Source organism: Hyaena hyaena, unplaced genomic scaffold (assembly GCF_003009895.1).
Source record: "Hyaena hyaena isolate Hyena2069 unplaced genomic scaffold, ASM300989v1 scaffold_4, whole genome shotgun sequence".
NCBI lineage: Eukaryota > Metazoa > Chordata > Mammalia > Carnivora > Hyaenidae > Hyaena > Hyaena hyaena.
Genome location: NW_024080636.1, coordinates 2687481 through 2702603, shown reverse-complemented (window position 1 = coordinate 2702603; position 15123 = coordinate 2687481). Strand labels below are relative to the sequence as shown.

The window sequence follows — 15123 nt, the reverse complement described above, 5'->3', positions numbered from 1 at the left end:
TGTGGTGCTTTCTCAAGGGGGCTGTCGAGTGAGGCCTTTCTCCCTTCCTCTTCCGGGGAGGGGTAAGGAATGGAAGGGGTGGAGCAGAACAGGTGGTTGGGTCACAGCAGCAGCCCCTGCGTTTCTGGAACGCACCGGGGCCACTGGTGCCTGTACTCCTTCCCGCAGGGCAGCCCTCGGGGCAAGACGCAGTCTGCTTGCTTTTCCAGCTTGTTTCTGTGGCCTTTGTTCGGTGCCTGGGCTCTGCCTTCTTCCTGTCAATTCCACTGCCTGGCTGCCAGCCAGAGCCATGTGCTACAGGGGCCACAAGGAACATTCTGGAAGTGCCCTGGATGACCAGGTTAAGGATCGAACCAGTTGGTGTTGACTGCCTTTTGTTTTTGTCCTGGAATTCCAGCTTGTGTTTGGAAAGGGGAAAAAGGGAGAGTCTGAGCCCTGGGCCTGGTGGGCAGATCCCTGGTTGGGAATTTTAATTTTGTTCATCAGCTCCTTCCCCTCCACCCAGCCGTGGGCCCTGCCGCCCAGCAGCCCTCGGCCCCCACGTGAAGCAAGAAGCTTCAGCACGCGGGCCTCAGTGTCAGCGTGCGCTTCCCGGGTGCGCAGAGGGCCCCGCAGCGGTGAGGGGCCGGCCCGTCGCCGTGGCGTCCAGTCTTGTCCACCTGAAACGATTTTCTCATCCACTGTCACCACAAGACAGGACCCTTGTTGTGGTTTCTCAGCTCCGCCGTCTCATTAAGAGCAGCGGCCCTCGGTGGCTTGTACGGAAACCCTAGTAATCGGAGACAGGTGGCCCCGACGAGGCAGGGAGGGGACAGGAGTACAGGCGTCCTGCTTCTCGGCGCCCCCCGCTCCTGCAGAAGGTGCCCGGGTAACGAGGGCCAGGCCGCTTGATGCCTCTGCTGCCGTTTCTTCTGGGAAGAGAGGAGTGACAGTGGCCCGCCGCGCGAGGCTTCCGTCAGAGACGCCTGTGGCGTGTCCGCGCAGCGCGGCGTGGGGCCAGGCGTGCCGTGCCCCGCAGAGCGGGGGCCCTGTGCCGCCCTGTCTGCAGAACGCCCGGGGCCGGGAGGTGGGGGCTCCGGTCCTCCAGGACGAGGTACGCGCTTGTCCCTCGGCGGGCCAGCACGGCCACAGGGGACAGCTTGGGCAGCCAGCCCTCCGGCGGGCCGCCTCCTCCCCCGCGGGCGCCCCCCCTCCCTGCTGACTCCTAGCCGGGCCTCCAAAGGCCTGTGGGGGTGTGCGGTGAGCTCCTCCGAGGCCAGACTTCCTCCCTGGGGGCCTTGGCACTTGCCGTCCCCCTGGGCCCGGGCACTCTGCGCCCCGTCTTCGGTGACAGGCCCCCTCTCGTCTTGGGGTCTCCACTTCTCCGTCACTTCCTCATGAGGCCTTTCCTCCTGAGCCCCTGTCTGACCACCTCCCCCCAGGCTGCAGCCTGCGGAGGCCAGTTTGGAACCGGAGGCTAATTTGGAACTGTTCATTTGTTTGCGTATGCGCCTCTCCAGAGACTGTCCCAGTGAGGACGGGACCGTGTCTGGGTCTGCCGCTCGTGCCCCAGCCTGGCGCACGCACCGGGCAACGCAGGCAGGCTGTTAGAGGGGGCCGCGCACCCCAGAGAGGAAAGTGCCACGCAGCCCCACCCCCACAGGTGGAAACGGGCCGGGTAGGGTGGGCTGAGGTGGTGGATTCTTGCTGCGATCTCCGATCGAGAAGGTCAGAGAAGACAGGCTGTGCCTGTGCGGCCAGAGGTGCCGCTGAGGGGGAGGGAGGGAGGGTGCGGAGGAGAGCCCTAGGGAGGAGCCCTGGAGGGCTGGGGCCCAGGGTGAGGGCCTGTTCGCCGGCAGCCGGCCACCGAGCCTCCTTTTACAGGGAGGGCATCGAAAGGCCGTGGCACAGTGGCTGCTGCTGGCTCAGTGTTTGCCCCTGGCTCCCTGCCTGGGACCGCGAGGTTGGACAAGACCACGCGGTGACTGAGGCTCGAAGCCAGAGGGCCAGGGGCCCAGGCAGAAGGGCCTTGCTGGGTGGGAGCCCCAGTCCCACCTCTTGGCAACCCTGTGGCTTTGGGTCCCTCGGCTTCAGCCTTGTCCTCTGAGACGGGGGTCAGGCCTCGGTGTCCTCATGAGAAGTCCCCGTAAATCTGCTGGCACAGTAGCTGGCAGCGGTACGAATTTTCTCCCACGCCCCCTATCGAGGGAACAGCTTTTTAGAAGCAACTCTGAGAAGCTATGGTCCCCTGACATTCAAAGTGTCACATACTCAGAGCCGCCTGACATCAGACCCTGAGGAGAGGTTCCCGTTAGGAAAGCTGGCAGCCAGAGCCCACGGCAGGAGGGGTCGTAAAGGCCACAGCGGCCTAGACCCCCAGGCGCCCCAGGGCCCGAGCCCCAGCGGGCTGCCCCAGGGCCCGAGCTGGCCTGGAACTGAGCTTGGGGACCGGGGCGGGGCCTGCTCCTCCCGCAGTCAGCAGCCTCCGGGCCACCGCGTGCCTGGGCTTGTGTCCTCCCTTCACACGGGGCCCCGCGTCCCCAGCAAGGTTTCCCCGCTCTGGTTGTCACCTGAGTCATCCCGTAAGCTCAGCCCGTGTCATCACATTTGCAGGGGACCTTTGGTTCTCTCCCCGCTCCTGGCGGCCTCCACCTTGGGAAAACCAGAGGCCGGGAGTGGAGTCTCCCTGTGCGGGGGGCAGATCAGGGCGTGGGCCAGAGGGGTTGGGCAACCTCTGGGGCCCAGGGCCACGTTCAGAACTAGGGAAGCCACTCTGTCACCGTGGACATCCTGAGTGGCAGCTGGAGTCCTGGAGCTTGCCTCACCCGAGTGTGGTGACATTGTCCTGCTGTTTCTGCGGAAGGTCTTCCGTGTCGTCCTGTTTTACACCAAGCAGTCAGGCCTCTCTCTTCAGCAAGGGCGGGTATATGCACAGGTGCTTTTAAATAGAAGGTTCTTAGCTCCCGCACACAGACGGCCTTGACTATCCTACCTCGCGGTTAGTTGTGTGAGGACAGAAAGGGGGAGGAGGGCCCCGGAGGGGCCTGAGGAAGAAGGGAGCACTCCGACCAGCAGGGAGCCGGTGGGGGGAGGCCTCCACCACTCCTAGCTTCGCGGATTGTTCTGCGCTGATCCTGGCAAACCACGTGTCTCCCAGACCTCTGCCTGCGCAGTGGCCCGGGAGACAGTCTGCGGAGGCCCCTGGCGCTGGCGCACGGGCCCCCGTGTGTCGTCAGCATCGTCTTTCTGAGCCTGCAGCCTGGGCTGGGAGGGGGGCCGAAGCAGGGGGCCCTGCCTTCCCCGTCAGAGCTGGCCCGGCCCGAGAGCGTTCTTTGTCATGTGAGGAACCACTCTTGTCAGCTGTGAGCGGCTGTGGCCTCGAGCGGTTCTTCCACAGATCGGCCCGGCGCGCAGCCGCCTCTGCGAGGACTGCCTCGGGCCCCTGCTGGTGGGGTCCTGAGCAGCCGTCACCCCGAGAGCGGCCCGACGCCGGGGCAGCCCCCCAGGACGGTTGGGGAGCTCCTTCCGTTCGCCGGGGAGACCGCCGGCCAGGTCACTGCCGTCTTTAACCGTGTTCCGGACACCACTGGTCTTGGGGGGGGGTCTCCCGCCTCGACGGCACATTTGCTGGGGGGGTCTGCAGCCGCCGGACCCCCGGAGTGGGGGCCGTCAGCCGCTGGGCGGCACGGAGGTTCCCAGCACCCAGTGTCGGTTCTGTCTTCCAGGTGAGACTGTGGAGATGAGAAGGTGGTGGACACTCTCGATGGAACCAGAACCGTCCTGCTGTGCGGCCCCGCCCCACCCGCCCCGCCCGCCAGCGCCTCCTCCCCGAGTCCTTACATCACACCCAAACCGCGACACCACAGGAAAGAAAGACCCAAGAAGTTGGAATGGCTGTTTCCATGGACACGATCTCCATAGTGACAATGTGGGGGGAGGGGGGTGGGGTGGGATGATGGGAAAGGGGGGGTTAAAAGGGTGGGATAAAAATATATATATATAAATCTATTTTTAGTCTGGAAAGACTTTGTTTAAATGAAAGGTGCGCTATCCCTTTTGATTCTATTTTAAAATTCTCTAGTTAAAGAACTCCAAATTTGTTCCAATAACAGTGAAATTTAAGTGTGAAATTGAACAAGCTGGTCTCATAAAGGACGGGGTGTGGCTTTGATCCTTAGCCTGCCTCGCGCCGGTTCAGAGAGCTGCAGACCCAGGGCTGAAAGAGCAGACAGACAGACAGACCACACCGCAACCATCCTTTGTCGTTAATTTGTCTCCAAGTTGGGAAGGTTTGGGGGCGGGGGTGGGGGGTGGGATGTGGGGATGGTCCGTGTTTTCAAGAGTGGGGGAATGATGTTTAAACACACAAATAAATTTTTTCATTTCCAGAAACACTATTTATTTATTATTTTTAAAATTTTTATCTTTTTGAGGGGTGAAATTGGCAGATGTCCCGAGGTCACAGCCATGTCCTGGGTCACTGTGGCCGGTGAGAACCGTTAGCGCCCTGCTGAGTGCGCCCGGCAGGCAGGGTCGGGGTGGCCTGCCTCCGGCTGTGTCCTGCTCCCCGCCCCCGCCCCCCCCCCCCCAGGCCGAAGGACGGGACAGGAAATGCAGGCTGTAGGGCTCCACACGGAGTGGGGGGGGGGGGGCTGTTGCGTGCCATCAGTGCGCTACGCTGACCCGGAGCACCCACTTAGCCCTTTTTTCTTTTGCTTTCATTTTTATAAAGGAAAAGGGGGCCTGTCAGGTGAGCAGCCCCACGCTACATGATTCTTTATGTTGTATTGTTTTGTTTTGTAAATTGTATAATTTTTAAATATCTGAGTTTTAAAAAAAGAAGAAAAAAGTACAAAAAAAATCTTGTTAAGGCCTTAAGAAGGGGTTAGTGCATCTTTCAGGGGTCACTCTGCCGTGGGGATAAAATAGCTGTTTCACAAACAGTTTTATTTAAAAAACAAAAAAAAAAATCAAAAAATAATAAACTTCATTTTAACCTTGTTTCCTTTTCTTTGTTTACTATAAAGCAAACGCGTCTCCTCCTCCCCCCATCCCAGCCCCCAAAGGCGCCTTTGCTCCACGTGGGGGAAGGCCGCCACCTGCCTGCCCAGCCGAGTCCGGGCCCCCGGCCCCCCGTGGCCCTGGCAGCGCCCCGGGAAGGACACAGACCCAGGCTCCTCCGCGGCCCGGCCGGGCAGGTGGAGCCGGGCCAGCGTGTGGGGACGGGCAGATTTCCTTAGGTTGGTATGAGGACAGAGTTCCAATCCACATTAATTTTAAAGGTTATAAAAAAATAATGCGATGCTAATGGACTTTTTTAGAGAAGAGAAATCCTGGAAGGAATGTTGTGAAGTAGAAATAAGCAATTATAAATGAGTTCTTGTGTGCTCATCAGTTCGGGGCTGCAGAAACGGCAGATTAATTCTGTTTTAATGGCTCCATCAAGCCGCGCAGCCCATTTCTCACTTCGCTCGCCAGGACGGAGGCGCGGGTGGGTGTGCGGCGCGGCTGTGGGACCTGCATGGAAATGACGGCCTTCTGAGCCGCGCGGCTTTCCGTCTGGTCTTGACTTGGCGTCAACACAGTTCAAGTGAAATTGATAGATTTCAGGTGTCAGAGGCTAAACCACAAACCTTGGAAAATCCGTATCTTGAGAAAAATATTTTCCCAATGGCAAATGATTCTTTGTCATTTTGGCTTTTATTCTTCTGTCCCCTTTTGACTTGCTGATGACACTTGAGTGAGGCACTTGTGATGATTCTAGGACTCGCCTCAAACTGGCTTCTGAAATGACCGTTACCTGGGGCGTGGCCACGTTCCACCCTCCGGGCAGGAAGCCCCAGCGCACGCATTTTACGTTCATAGCAGTGTTGAGCAGAAGTTACAGAATATTCCCATATATTCCCGGGCCCCCATACACAGCCTGCCCCCGCCAAGTGGTGATCCTACTACACTGACCCACCGTCGCCGGCCGGAGCCCGTACTGAACATTCCTGTTCGTTCTTGGTGTCGCGCACACTCCGTGGGTTTGGACGGATAGCGTGGTGGCCCGTATCCACGGTTAGGGTACCACGCACAGCAGGCTCACTGGCCTCCGAGTCCTCCGTGCTCCACCCGCCAGCCCTCCTCCCAGCCCCTGGCAGCCACTGTCTCCATAGTTTTGCCTTTTCCAGAATGTCATATGGTTAGAATCCTACAGTATGTGGCCTTGTCAGATTGGCTTCCTTTACTTAGTGAAAATGCATTCAAGGTTCCTCCGTGTCTTTTCACGGCTTGACAGCTCATTTCTTTCTTAGTGCTGGGGAATATTCCATCGTCCGGACGTAGCACAGTTCACTCACCGACCAAGAGACGTTGGTTGCTTCCCAGTTTCAGCAAAGTGTGAACAAAGCCTCTATAAACCCGTGTGCGCAGGTGTCAGGTGGCATCACCTCGGGGTCAGTATCGAGGATCTCGCCGGATCACGTGGTAAGAAGGTCTCGCTTTGTAAGGAGCCACCGGCTGACTTGCGCAGTGGCCGTGCCATTCTGCCTTCTCAGCGGCCACGTGGGGAAGTTCCTGTCGCTCCACGTCCTGAACAGTATTTGGCATCGTCGGGGTTCTGGAGTTTGGCCTTTCTAATAGGTGTGCAATGTGATAATAGGACTTTTTTTTTTCGTAATTTTTAAATTGTGGGTAAAAACAAAACTTACCATCTTAACCAGAATGCAGTTAGCAGTGTTAAGTATCGTTGCCTTGTTGTGCGGCCGATCAGAACCTTCTGCTGTGCGGAGCCAAAGCCCTGTACCTTTAAAACACCTCTGGGAGGTGGGCCCCTCGCGCCCCCTGCACTTGGCCACAGGAGCTGCGGAGGCCACCTGGTTTCTCCACCTGATCGCAGGCACCACCTGATCGCAGGCATGCGGGGCTGCTGCCTCAGCGACAGGTGCGAGGTCCGGACCCGTGTGTCCCAGCAGGCGGCACACAGGGTCCGCTTTGACTTTCTGCCCCTTTCTGTCCCCAGGAATTTTGGGGGATTCCTCCGTGGGCACTGCCACACTGCGGGGAGGGGGAGGGCTCATGGCCAGCAAAATGCCACCAACGTACCCAGCGCCCTCGCTGGGTGCCGAAGCTCCCCTGCCGCACGGGTGCCGGGGGTGGGCAATTCCTGGTCTGCGCCGTGTCGGTGGCATCTCCCCCTGCGCAGGTGAACGGTGCCACATGTGGTCCCCGGGAAGCGCTCACACATCTCCCCTTCACCTGAGCAGCCTCACCACCTGACTTGGATGGCGGGGAGGGGGTGCGGCACGAGTGTGTCTGTTAATAAATCCCAGTAACTCCAGTGCTGGCCCTTGGAGACGTTTCGGTCCAGCGTAGAACAGTAACTCAGAGCACGCATTTTGAAACGGACCCTGATGCTGCTCTATGACTTTGACCCCCTGTCATGAACTTGAAGCCACCAGCCTTAGGGGCCGGGGAGGGGACACGTGAAGAGCAGTGTTTGTCACACAAAGCTGTGATTGCACAATGATTGCAAAAGGCCACAGGCCTCACGAGGCCACCCCGCCCTGGACAACAGGCCCCTGATTCGGGGAGGCCTGTTACAACCCTTCACAACCCCATTAGGGTGACTGACTGGGGAGGGCATGATGTAATGAAAGGGAAGGGTAGATGAGGGTAGTTTATCAAAGGTCCCGTGTGACCCAGCGCTCGGACCCTCTGCTCCCTGTGCTGACACCACCTGACCGGCAATCCAGGTAGTGAGTCGCCGCTCACGGAACAGGAGCGGCAGCCGAGGCCGGTCAGAGGCCCCAGGGTGCCTGGGGTCCTGCCCTCCTGCTCTGTCCGGTGGCCTCAGAAGTGGTCTCCGTGCCTCCTGGAAGCCCAGAGGCCCCAGTTTCTCACAGTCCAGACCTCAGGCAGACTTGCAGAGCCGCCTTCTCCAGCTGCCCCACACCCCCCGCACACAGTACTTTGAAGCCCTGTCACAGTCCTCCAGAAAGCCCCGCTCCCGCCTGGGGCAGTGTCCCCATGACCCTGAAAGCTGTCCCCACACTGCTGGCCTGGCCTCCTCCGGGTCCTGAGCACCTTGGCGCAGAACCCACCACCGGCTTCCCACTGTGTTGCCAGTACTTAGCCAAGCAGCCAGTACCCATCAGGTAGTACCTCCGGCGTGTGTGGGACAGAATCCAAGCCCACCAAGTACTTGGCCCAGGCGAGATGCAGGGAAGGCCCAGCTGGGCGCCAGCAGACAAGGCCCTGGGCCCAGCAGGAGAGTAGGGATGTGGGAATTGGGGAAGGAAGCAGCTTCCACAAGCCGAGCAGGAACTGCGAACATTGGAAGCCACATGACCCCAGGTTGCCACCTGTGAATGGCATCTCTGAGCCAGGGATGTCAGAGGGCGCGCCCCGGGAAGATCCTGGTCCTCTTACGGTTGGGGAAGGAGAAGGAAGGAGAGAATTGGGGGGCCATGGGGTGGGGGTAGGGGGTACCTCCCCCAGGCCCTGCTTCAGCTGGGAGGGAGAATACTCCAGCTGTTTGCAGAATGAGAGTGAGCCTCACACACCCCTGGGATGGGTGAAGAGGCCTGACCCCTACCCGGGAAATGCCCCTCCCTACCCTCTGGGTTCTACTACCTTCTCATCTGAGCAAGTTTTGGCCTCCGATTCCCACCAGCCTCACGGATTTAACAATTCAGCTTCAATTCCCACCCCTTTCATTGTTGAAGGAGCGGGAGGCTGGGCACAGTGTGGTCACCCCCCTACACAGGGGGACAGAGAGACTGAGCAAGAGGAGAGTCTGGTAGGCACGACTCCAGCCTGGTGCGGGTGGTACAGAGGTGTGGCTCTTTCCTGGAAGGACCTCAGAGTCAGGACTGGAAAGCTCAGGGCTGGAGCCAGGGGGGACCCCGGAAAGTGGACAGGCATGAAGGACATACATCTCCAGGCCATTCGAACTGGTGGGTCAGGATGAGTAGGGAGCTCCGAAAACAACCGGCTGCCTCCCCAGCCCCAGATGTAAACTCACTAGGCCAAGATCAGGCCAGAACTGAGGAAGCTGCGCCCCCAGCCTACCAGGCGAGGGGCCACAGCACCACCGCGGGCAGCCTTGAGGCAGGAGGCAGGGGTGCGGTCTGGGCAGCCACTGGGAGCTAGGGTGACTCGGTGCTGGGTCCGAGTGTGTGTGTGTTTAAGTGGTGCGTGGCTTTGTGGGTGTGTAAATGTGTGCTGTGATTGCGTGTCAGTGTGCGAGCGTGTGGGTAGTGTCTGTGACTGTGTGAGTGGGTTGTGATTGTGTGGTTCTCTGTGTGTTGAGTGAAGTAGTGTGAAGTAAGGGGACACCAAGAACGTCATCCCTGCCGTGGTCCTTCTGATCGCTGTGACCTCCCTAAGGCACCGGGCAAGTGCCAGTAACAAACTTGGGAGGGGGCAGGTAACATACGAGAAGACAAGGGCATGTTCTGGGGTCAAGGCTGTGACCGCATTAGGGATGCGACCTTATATGACAGGTGGATGGCAGAATCAAGTCCAATGACCCCAGGTTTTTCCTCGGAGCCTGTAACAGAGCTGCGGAGTCAGGCTGAGGGGTGGGCTTCTCATCTCTCCCCTAATCTCACCCCACTACGCTGGGGAAGCACCCGGACAGTCCAAGAGGGACAGGACTTCGGTGGCCACACCTGCACCTGACCTTCCTTGGCCCCCCGCTTGCGTCCTCTGGCCGCACAGTCGCCCTGACATGTTGACTCAGGGCGGAGGGCAAAGGCCGATCTCGGCTTCTTTAGAAAGTGGGGCCAGGCTGGTTGAGCTCGCAGAGTGCGGTGAGGGTGCCCCGTCTGGCCGGGTCCTGGGCACCTGGTGTGGCGAGGAGCACCAGTGTGCCAGAGGAGCCCAGCGGGCCCGGAGGCAGCCATGGGGCTGCTGACCGGGGACGCGCTGGGGCCGCTGGCCATAGCCGTGGCCATCTTCCTGCTTCTGGTGGACCTCCGGCACAGGCACAGATTCTGGGCTGCCCGCTTCCCGCCAGGCCCCGTGCCGCTGCCTCTGCTGGGCAACCTGCTGCAGATGGACTTCCAGAACACACTTTGCTACTTTGACCAGGTGAGGAAGGCGGGAGGCGGGGAGCAGCAGATGGGGGCGGGAACCCCACCTAGCAGCACACAGCGGGGGGGGGGGGGGAGCCCCAGGAGATGGGCCGAGCACAGGAGCCAGGTGCGAGAGGCTTACTGCCGATGGCCTTTGTGCAGGGCCCGAAGGACGGTTGGGATTTTCCGATCAAAGAGGGCAAAGGCCTGGAGCGGGGTGTGGGCTTGGCAGTGGATTGGAGATCCCGTCGGACAGCGCTTACATTGTGTGGCCTGGGTCCCTTCTGATTACGTCAGGAGAAAAGGTGTTGAGAATGGGGGAAGGAGTCTCATCACGAGGCCCATTTTCTACTTTTATCTTATTTATTTATTGAAAGAGGGCACGAGTGAGGGGCAGAGAGAGAGAGATGCAGGGCTCACTCGAATCGGGGCTCGAGCTCACCTGATGCAGGACTCGGACTCACAAACAGTGAGATCATGACCAGAGCCAAAGTCAGATACCAGCAAACCAAGGGTGACATAATTACAGTGACAGTTTCAACTCTTTTGCTGCTGTGGTCTCTTGGGTCTCAGTGCTCACCTCTATAAACGTCAGTTTCTTCCCTGTAGAATGGGACCCTAACTTGGCCTACTGACAATTTTGGTGACCTCTGCAAAGTCCTAGCTGAGAGGTCTGATGCGGTGTGAGGTCCTCCTCCATTGACAATGTGACCTCCGGGGTCAGGAGGCCAGATCTCGCCCTTGCCCCGGCAGCATGCCCGTGGCCTAGGGGCGCCCCAAGGCAAGCCGCAGCCTGCTGGGTGGGGACGGGCTTGACGAACGCCGGCACCCCTCGGCCTGCAGCTGCGGCGCCGCTTCGGGGACGTGTTCAGCCTGCAACTGGCCTGGACGCCCGTGGTCGTGCTCAACGGCTTGGAGGCCATGCGCGAGGCTCTGGTCTACCACAGCGAGGACACTGCCGACCGCCCACCCATGCCCATCTACGAGCACCTGGGGTTCGGGCCGCGCTCCCAAGGCAAGCGGAGGAGGGGGGCAGACCGAGGTCTGGCGGGGACCGGGCCAGCAGTGGTGACTCAAGACCCGGCAGAGCCAAGCGGAGGCAGGATCGTGGACGTGTAGCGCAGGGAAGAGTCAGCGAATGTGGCGTGGCCGCCGGTGGAGGAAGGGCCTGGTGCCAAGTGCGGGGTCGCGCAGGGGAGGATGAGGGCGGAGCCTGACCGAGAAGGGGCGGGCCCAGGGCCGGATCGAGCACGAAAAGGAAGTCAGGGTGGGCGGGAACGAGGCGAAGGAAGTCGGTATGGGCGAGGCCGCAGCGGGGCCGGGACTTTCCCCGACTGGGAAGGGGTCAGGGTGGGCGGAGCAGATTGATGCCGACACCTGCCCCCCGCAGAAGAGAGCTGGCGGGCAGGCAGAGAGGTCGGTCCCCAGCGGCAAGAGGGTGGCAAAGCGGGCGCGACTTAGTGGGGGTGGGGAGCAAGGTTTGTGTGGGCGGACAGGGGGCCGGGCCTGGGAACAAGGCAGGGGCGGGGCCTTGCGGACGGGGCGGGGCTGAGCACGCCGGACGGGCGCGCCAAAACCACGCCCACGGCCCCGCCCCGCCCCGCCCCCAGGGGTGTTCCTGGCGCGCTACGGGCGCGCGTGGCGCGAGCAGCGGCGCTTCTGCCTGTCCACGCTGCGCAACTTCGGCCTGGGCAAGAAGTCCCTGGAGCAGTGGGTGACCGAGGAGGCCACGTGCCTCTGTGCAGACTTCGCCAAGCATGCCGGTGCGTGTCGGGGCCGAGGGACACTGGAGACCGGGACGGAGCGGCTGGGGAAGAGATGGAGGAGACCCCCTGACCCGCCCCGCCCCCTCTCAGGACGCCCCCTTAGCCCCAGCACCCTGCTGAATAAAGCTGTGAGCAACGTGATCGCTTCCCTCACCTACGGGCGCCGCTTCGAGTACGACGACCCGCGCCTCCACAGGCTGATGGTCCTAATGCAGCAGGGACTGGAGGAGGAAAGCGGCCTCTTGCGTGAGGTGCGGGGCGCGGCCGCCAAGGGGCCCTGCAGGGCGAGCTCCGCCCTAGAATGGGGCCCCCGGGGGTGGGGGGGAGCAAGGGGGAGTCCAGAGGGGCCTGGGAGAAAGGCTTCCAAGACAAAAGGCCTGGAGAAGGTGGGGAAATCGCAGGAGCCCAGGAGGCGGCCAAGGAAGGAGCCTGGGCCTCCTCCGCTGGAAGCCACGAGCGCCCACGAGATCTAGGGTTTAGATTTATCCTTCTGGGCCCCGAGCCAGGTGAGAGGATCAAGGCCCGAACTTAGGGAGGAAACATGTCAGCGGTGGGGACACCCTGGAGGTGGTGGGGACACCCTGGAGGTGGCGGGGACCTGACTGAGCAGGGTGAACCCCTGAGCACAGGAAGGTCCCCCGTGTGTGGCCCTCACAGGCCCTGAACCACATCCCCGTGCTCCTGCACATCCCGGGGCTGGCTGGCAAGGTCTTCTCAGGGCAGAAGGCCTTAATGACCCTCCTGGACGAACTAGTCCAGGAACACAGGATGACCCGAGACCCGACCCAGCCACCCCGAGACCTGACTGACGCCTTCCTGGATGAGGTGGAAAAGGTGAGGTGTCAGGGACAATGGTGGTGGTTTGAGGACCCCATGAACCGAGGTCCAGGAAGGTGGGGCCTATACATCACCCAGTGATCAGTGACGGGCGCAGGGTGGGAGGCCATCTGGGGGCTTCTTCCCTCTGCCCGAGCTCACCGTCTTGGCATGGCCCAGGCGAGGGGGGACCCTGAGACCAGCTTCAATGACCAGAACATGCTCCTGGTGACATCCGACCTGTTCATTGCTGGGATGCTGTCCACCTCAGTCACGCTGGCCTGGGCCCTGCTGCTCATGATCTTGCACCCGGACGTGCAGCGTGAGTTCCGCCCGGGGCCCAGATGGCATGGATGAGGGAGAAGAGGGACCAGCTGGGGCCCCGTAAGCTTGGTTTAGCCCTCGAAGCTCTGAGCAGAGGCTGGGCCCTGGCTCGAGGGTAAGACCGGCCTCCTCCAGAGCGTCAGGCAGAGGTCGGACCCCAGTGGGGTTCTGACCACCGTGGGGATGCTGGTCTGTCCAGGACGTGTCCAACAGGAGATAGACGAGGTGTTGGGGCCGGCGCAGCGACCAGAGATGGGGGACCAGACCCGCATGCCCTTCACCATGGCCGTGATCCATGAGGTGCAGCGCTTTGGGGACCTCGTCCCACTGGGCATGCCCCACATGACATCCCGGGACATTGAAGTGCAGGGCTTCCACATCCCCAAGGTAGGTCTCCACACGCATGCTCCAGCACAGCCAAGGCCAGGGAAGGCGGGGACTGGAGCCCAAGTCACCCAGTGCTCATTTCCGCAGGCGCGACCGTCCCAGCCCAGGCAGGCGTGGGGGATGGGAGCAGAGGCTGGGCGGCCTGACTCTTCAGAGCCGCCAGTCAGGGGGGGCAGACAGACTGAAATGTTGCACAGTGTTTTGGAGGAGCCTGTGCACAGGGACAGGCGGCAGTGCGGACCCCCGTGGGTGGGGAGTCACTTGGTCCCACCATGGGGACAGAGAAGGTGGCGGGCAGCTCCAGGGGGTCATTTGAAAGAGTCCCGCGTGTGCCTGGCAGAGTGTGCACCCCTGCATGTGTGGTGGCCGGGGTCCGGGCGTCCCATCGCCTAGACCCCGCCCATGCCAGGCATCTCCTGCCAGGGGACAACACTTATCACCAACCTGTCATCAGTGCTGAAGGACAAGACGGTCTGGAAGAAGCCCTTCCGCTTCCACCCCGAGCACTTCCTGGATGGCCAGGGCCAGTTTGTCAAGCAGGAGGCCTTCATGCCCTTCTCTGCAGGTACCCGGGGTGCCCAGCTCACTGACCCCCTCCCAAGGGAGTCCTGGAGGATGGAGCCCAGGCCCCCAGGCTCACTGAGCACCCCCACACCCGCCCACAGGCCGCCGCACATGCCTCGGGGAGCCCCTGGCCCGCATGGAGCTCTTCCTCTTCTTCACCTGTCTGCTCCAGCGCTTCAGCTTTTCGGCGCCTGAGGGGCAGCCCCGCCCCAGCGACCACGGCGTCTTTTCCTTCCTGATGATCCCACACGCCTACCAGCTCTGTGCCGTGCCCCGCTAGGAGCAGCAGCCTCCCCCTCCCCCCCACCGGCTCCTCAGCAGGGGCCCGGACATGCAATAAACCGGCTTGGCGGTTCCAGCCTGGCTCCCGAGTCCTGGAGTCTTGGAGTCCCGCCAGGGCCCCCCCCCTGACCAGCCCCTGGCAGGGATGGGGCCTCGGCTGCCTCCCCAGGGCCAACCCCTACCCCTGCCTTATCCATCCTTACCTTGTATTTGAGCCCATGTGAGAGGTGGGTATACTGAGGGTCAGAAGATGACGAGCTTGCCCTCTAGTCACCCACGGAGACCCAGTACTGGCCGCTCTGGTTAATGACAATGTGCAGGGTCCTAGCCCATGCCAGGAAGAGCCAGAGCCAGCTGCTGAGAGGGCTCAGCCAGGCCCCGGTGGGGGTGGGGAGGACCGCACTCAGCCGGGACGCCCACACCTCAGGTCCAGCACTGCCCACCCCACCCCACTGGCCAGCGGCTCAGCCGGCAACCAGCATGTCCTCTGCACCCCCCTCAGCTTCAACACCCCCAAAGTGAGGAGCTCAGGGATGGCCAGGAAGGATGTGTCAGCTTAACACCCAGGGCTCAGCCCTCAGGCGCCAGAGCTTTCCCTGGGCAGCCTAATGGCAGTCCAGGAGTGCGCCACCTCCCTGAGCCCCAGTCACCCCAAACTAGGATGAGCCCCCTTTCCCAGCCCCCCAGGGATGCTTGTGTCCGGGCACGTGGTCAGGCGTGGCCAGGCTGGGGCAGGACGACACTCACCCGGGCCCCAACCTAGGGCACAGTCCCCTGAGTGGCTGGGTCAGGCCGGGCTCTCGGGAGACCTGGCCAGGGGTAGGCAGGGAGACCTGTGGGCCCCAGACATGCCCCAGGGACGGGGTCAACCTTGGGCCCAAGTGACAGTGGGATGGTCAGAGGACGAGGAGGCCATGTGGAGACCCTGGAGGAGGACACCTGGC

General features: G+C 61.5%; 2 protein-coding genes across 3 annotated transcripts in view; both read left to right on the top strand.

Moving 5' to 3' along the window:
• The window catches only part of TCF20 (transcription factor 20), a 101661-nt gene extending 97738 nt beyond the window's left edge, over positions 1 to 3923 (top strand). For both annotated transcript variants that reach the window (XM_039234865.1, XM_039234855.1), the window contains one exon: positions 3705 to 3923. Coding sequence is in view for 1 of the 2 variants with exons in the window: in XM_039234855.1 (XP_039090786.1) it covers positions 3705 to 3722 (18 nt within the window). In the remaining variant the exon portion in view is untranslated. The remainder of the gene's footprint in view (positions 1 to 3704) is intronic.
• Positions 3924 to 9867: 5944 nt separating this feature from the next.
• On the top strand, positions 9868 to 14260 carry LOC120234310 (cytochrome P450 2D15). The gene is made up of 9 exons (XM_039236117.1): positions 9868 to 10056; positions 10884 to 11055; positions 11651 to 11803; positions 11897 to 12057; positions 12464 to 12640; positions 12803 to 12944; positions 13146 to 13333; positions 13757 to 13898; positions 13999 to 14260. The coding sequence occupies exons 1-9, from the start codon at positions 9868 to 9870 to the stop codon at positions 14175 to 14177; spliced, it is 1503 nt and encodes a 500-aa protein (XP_039092048.1). The 3' UTR covers positions 14178 to 14260.
• Positions 14261 to 15123: the final 863 nt, after the last annotated feature.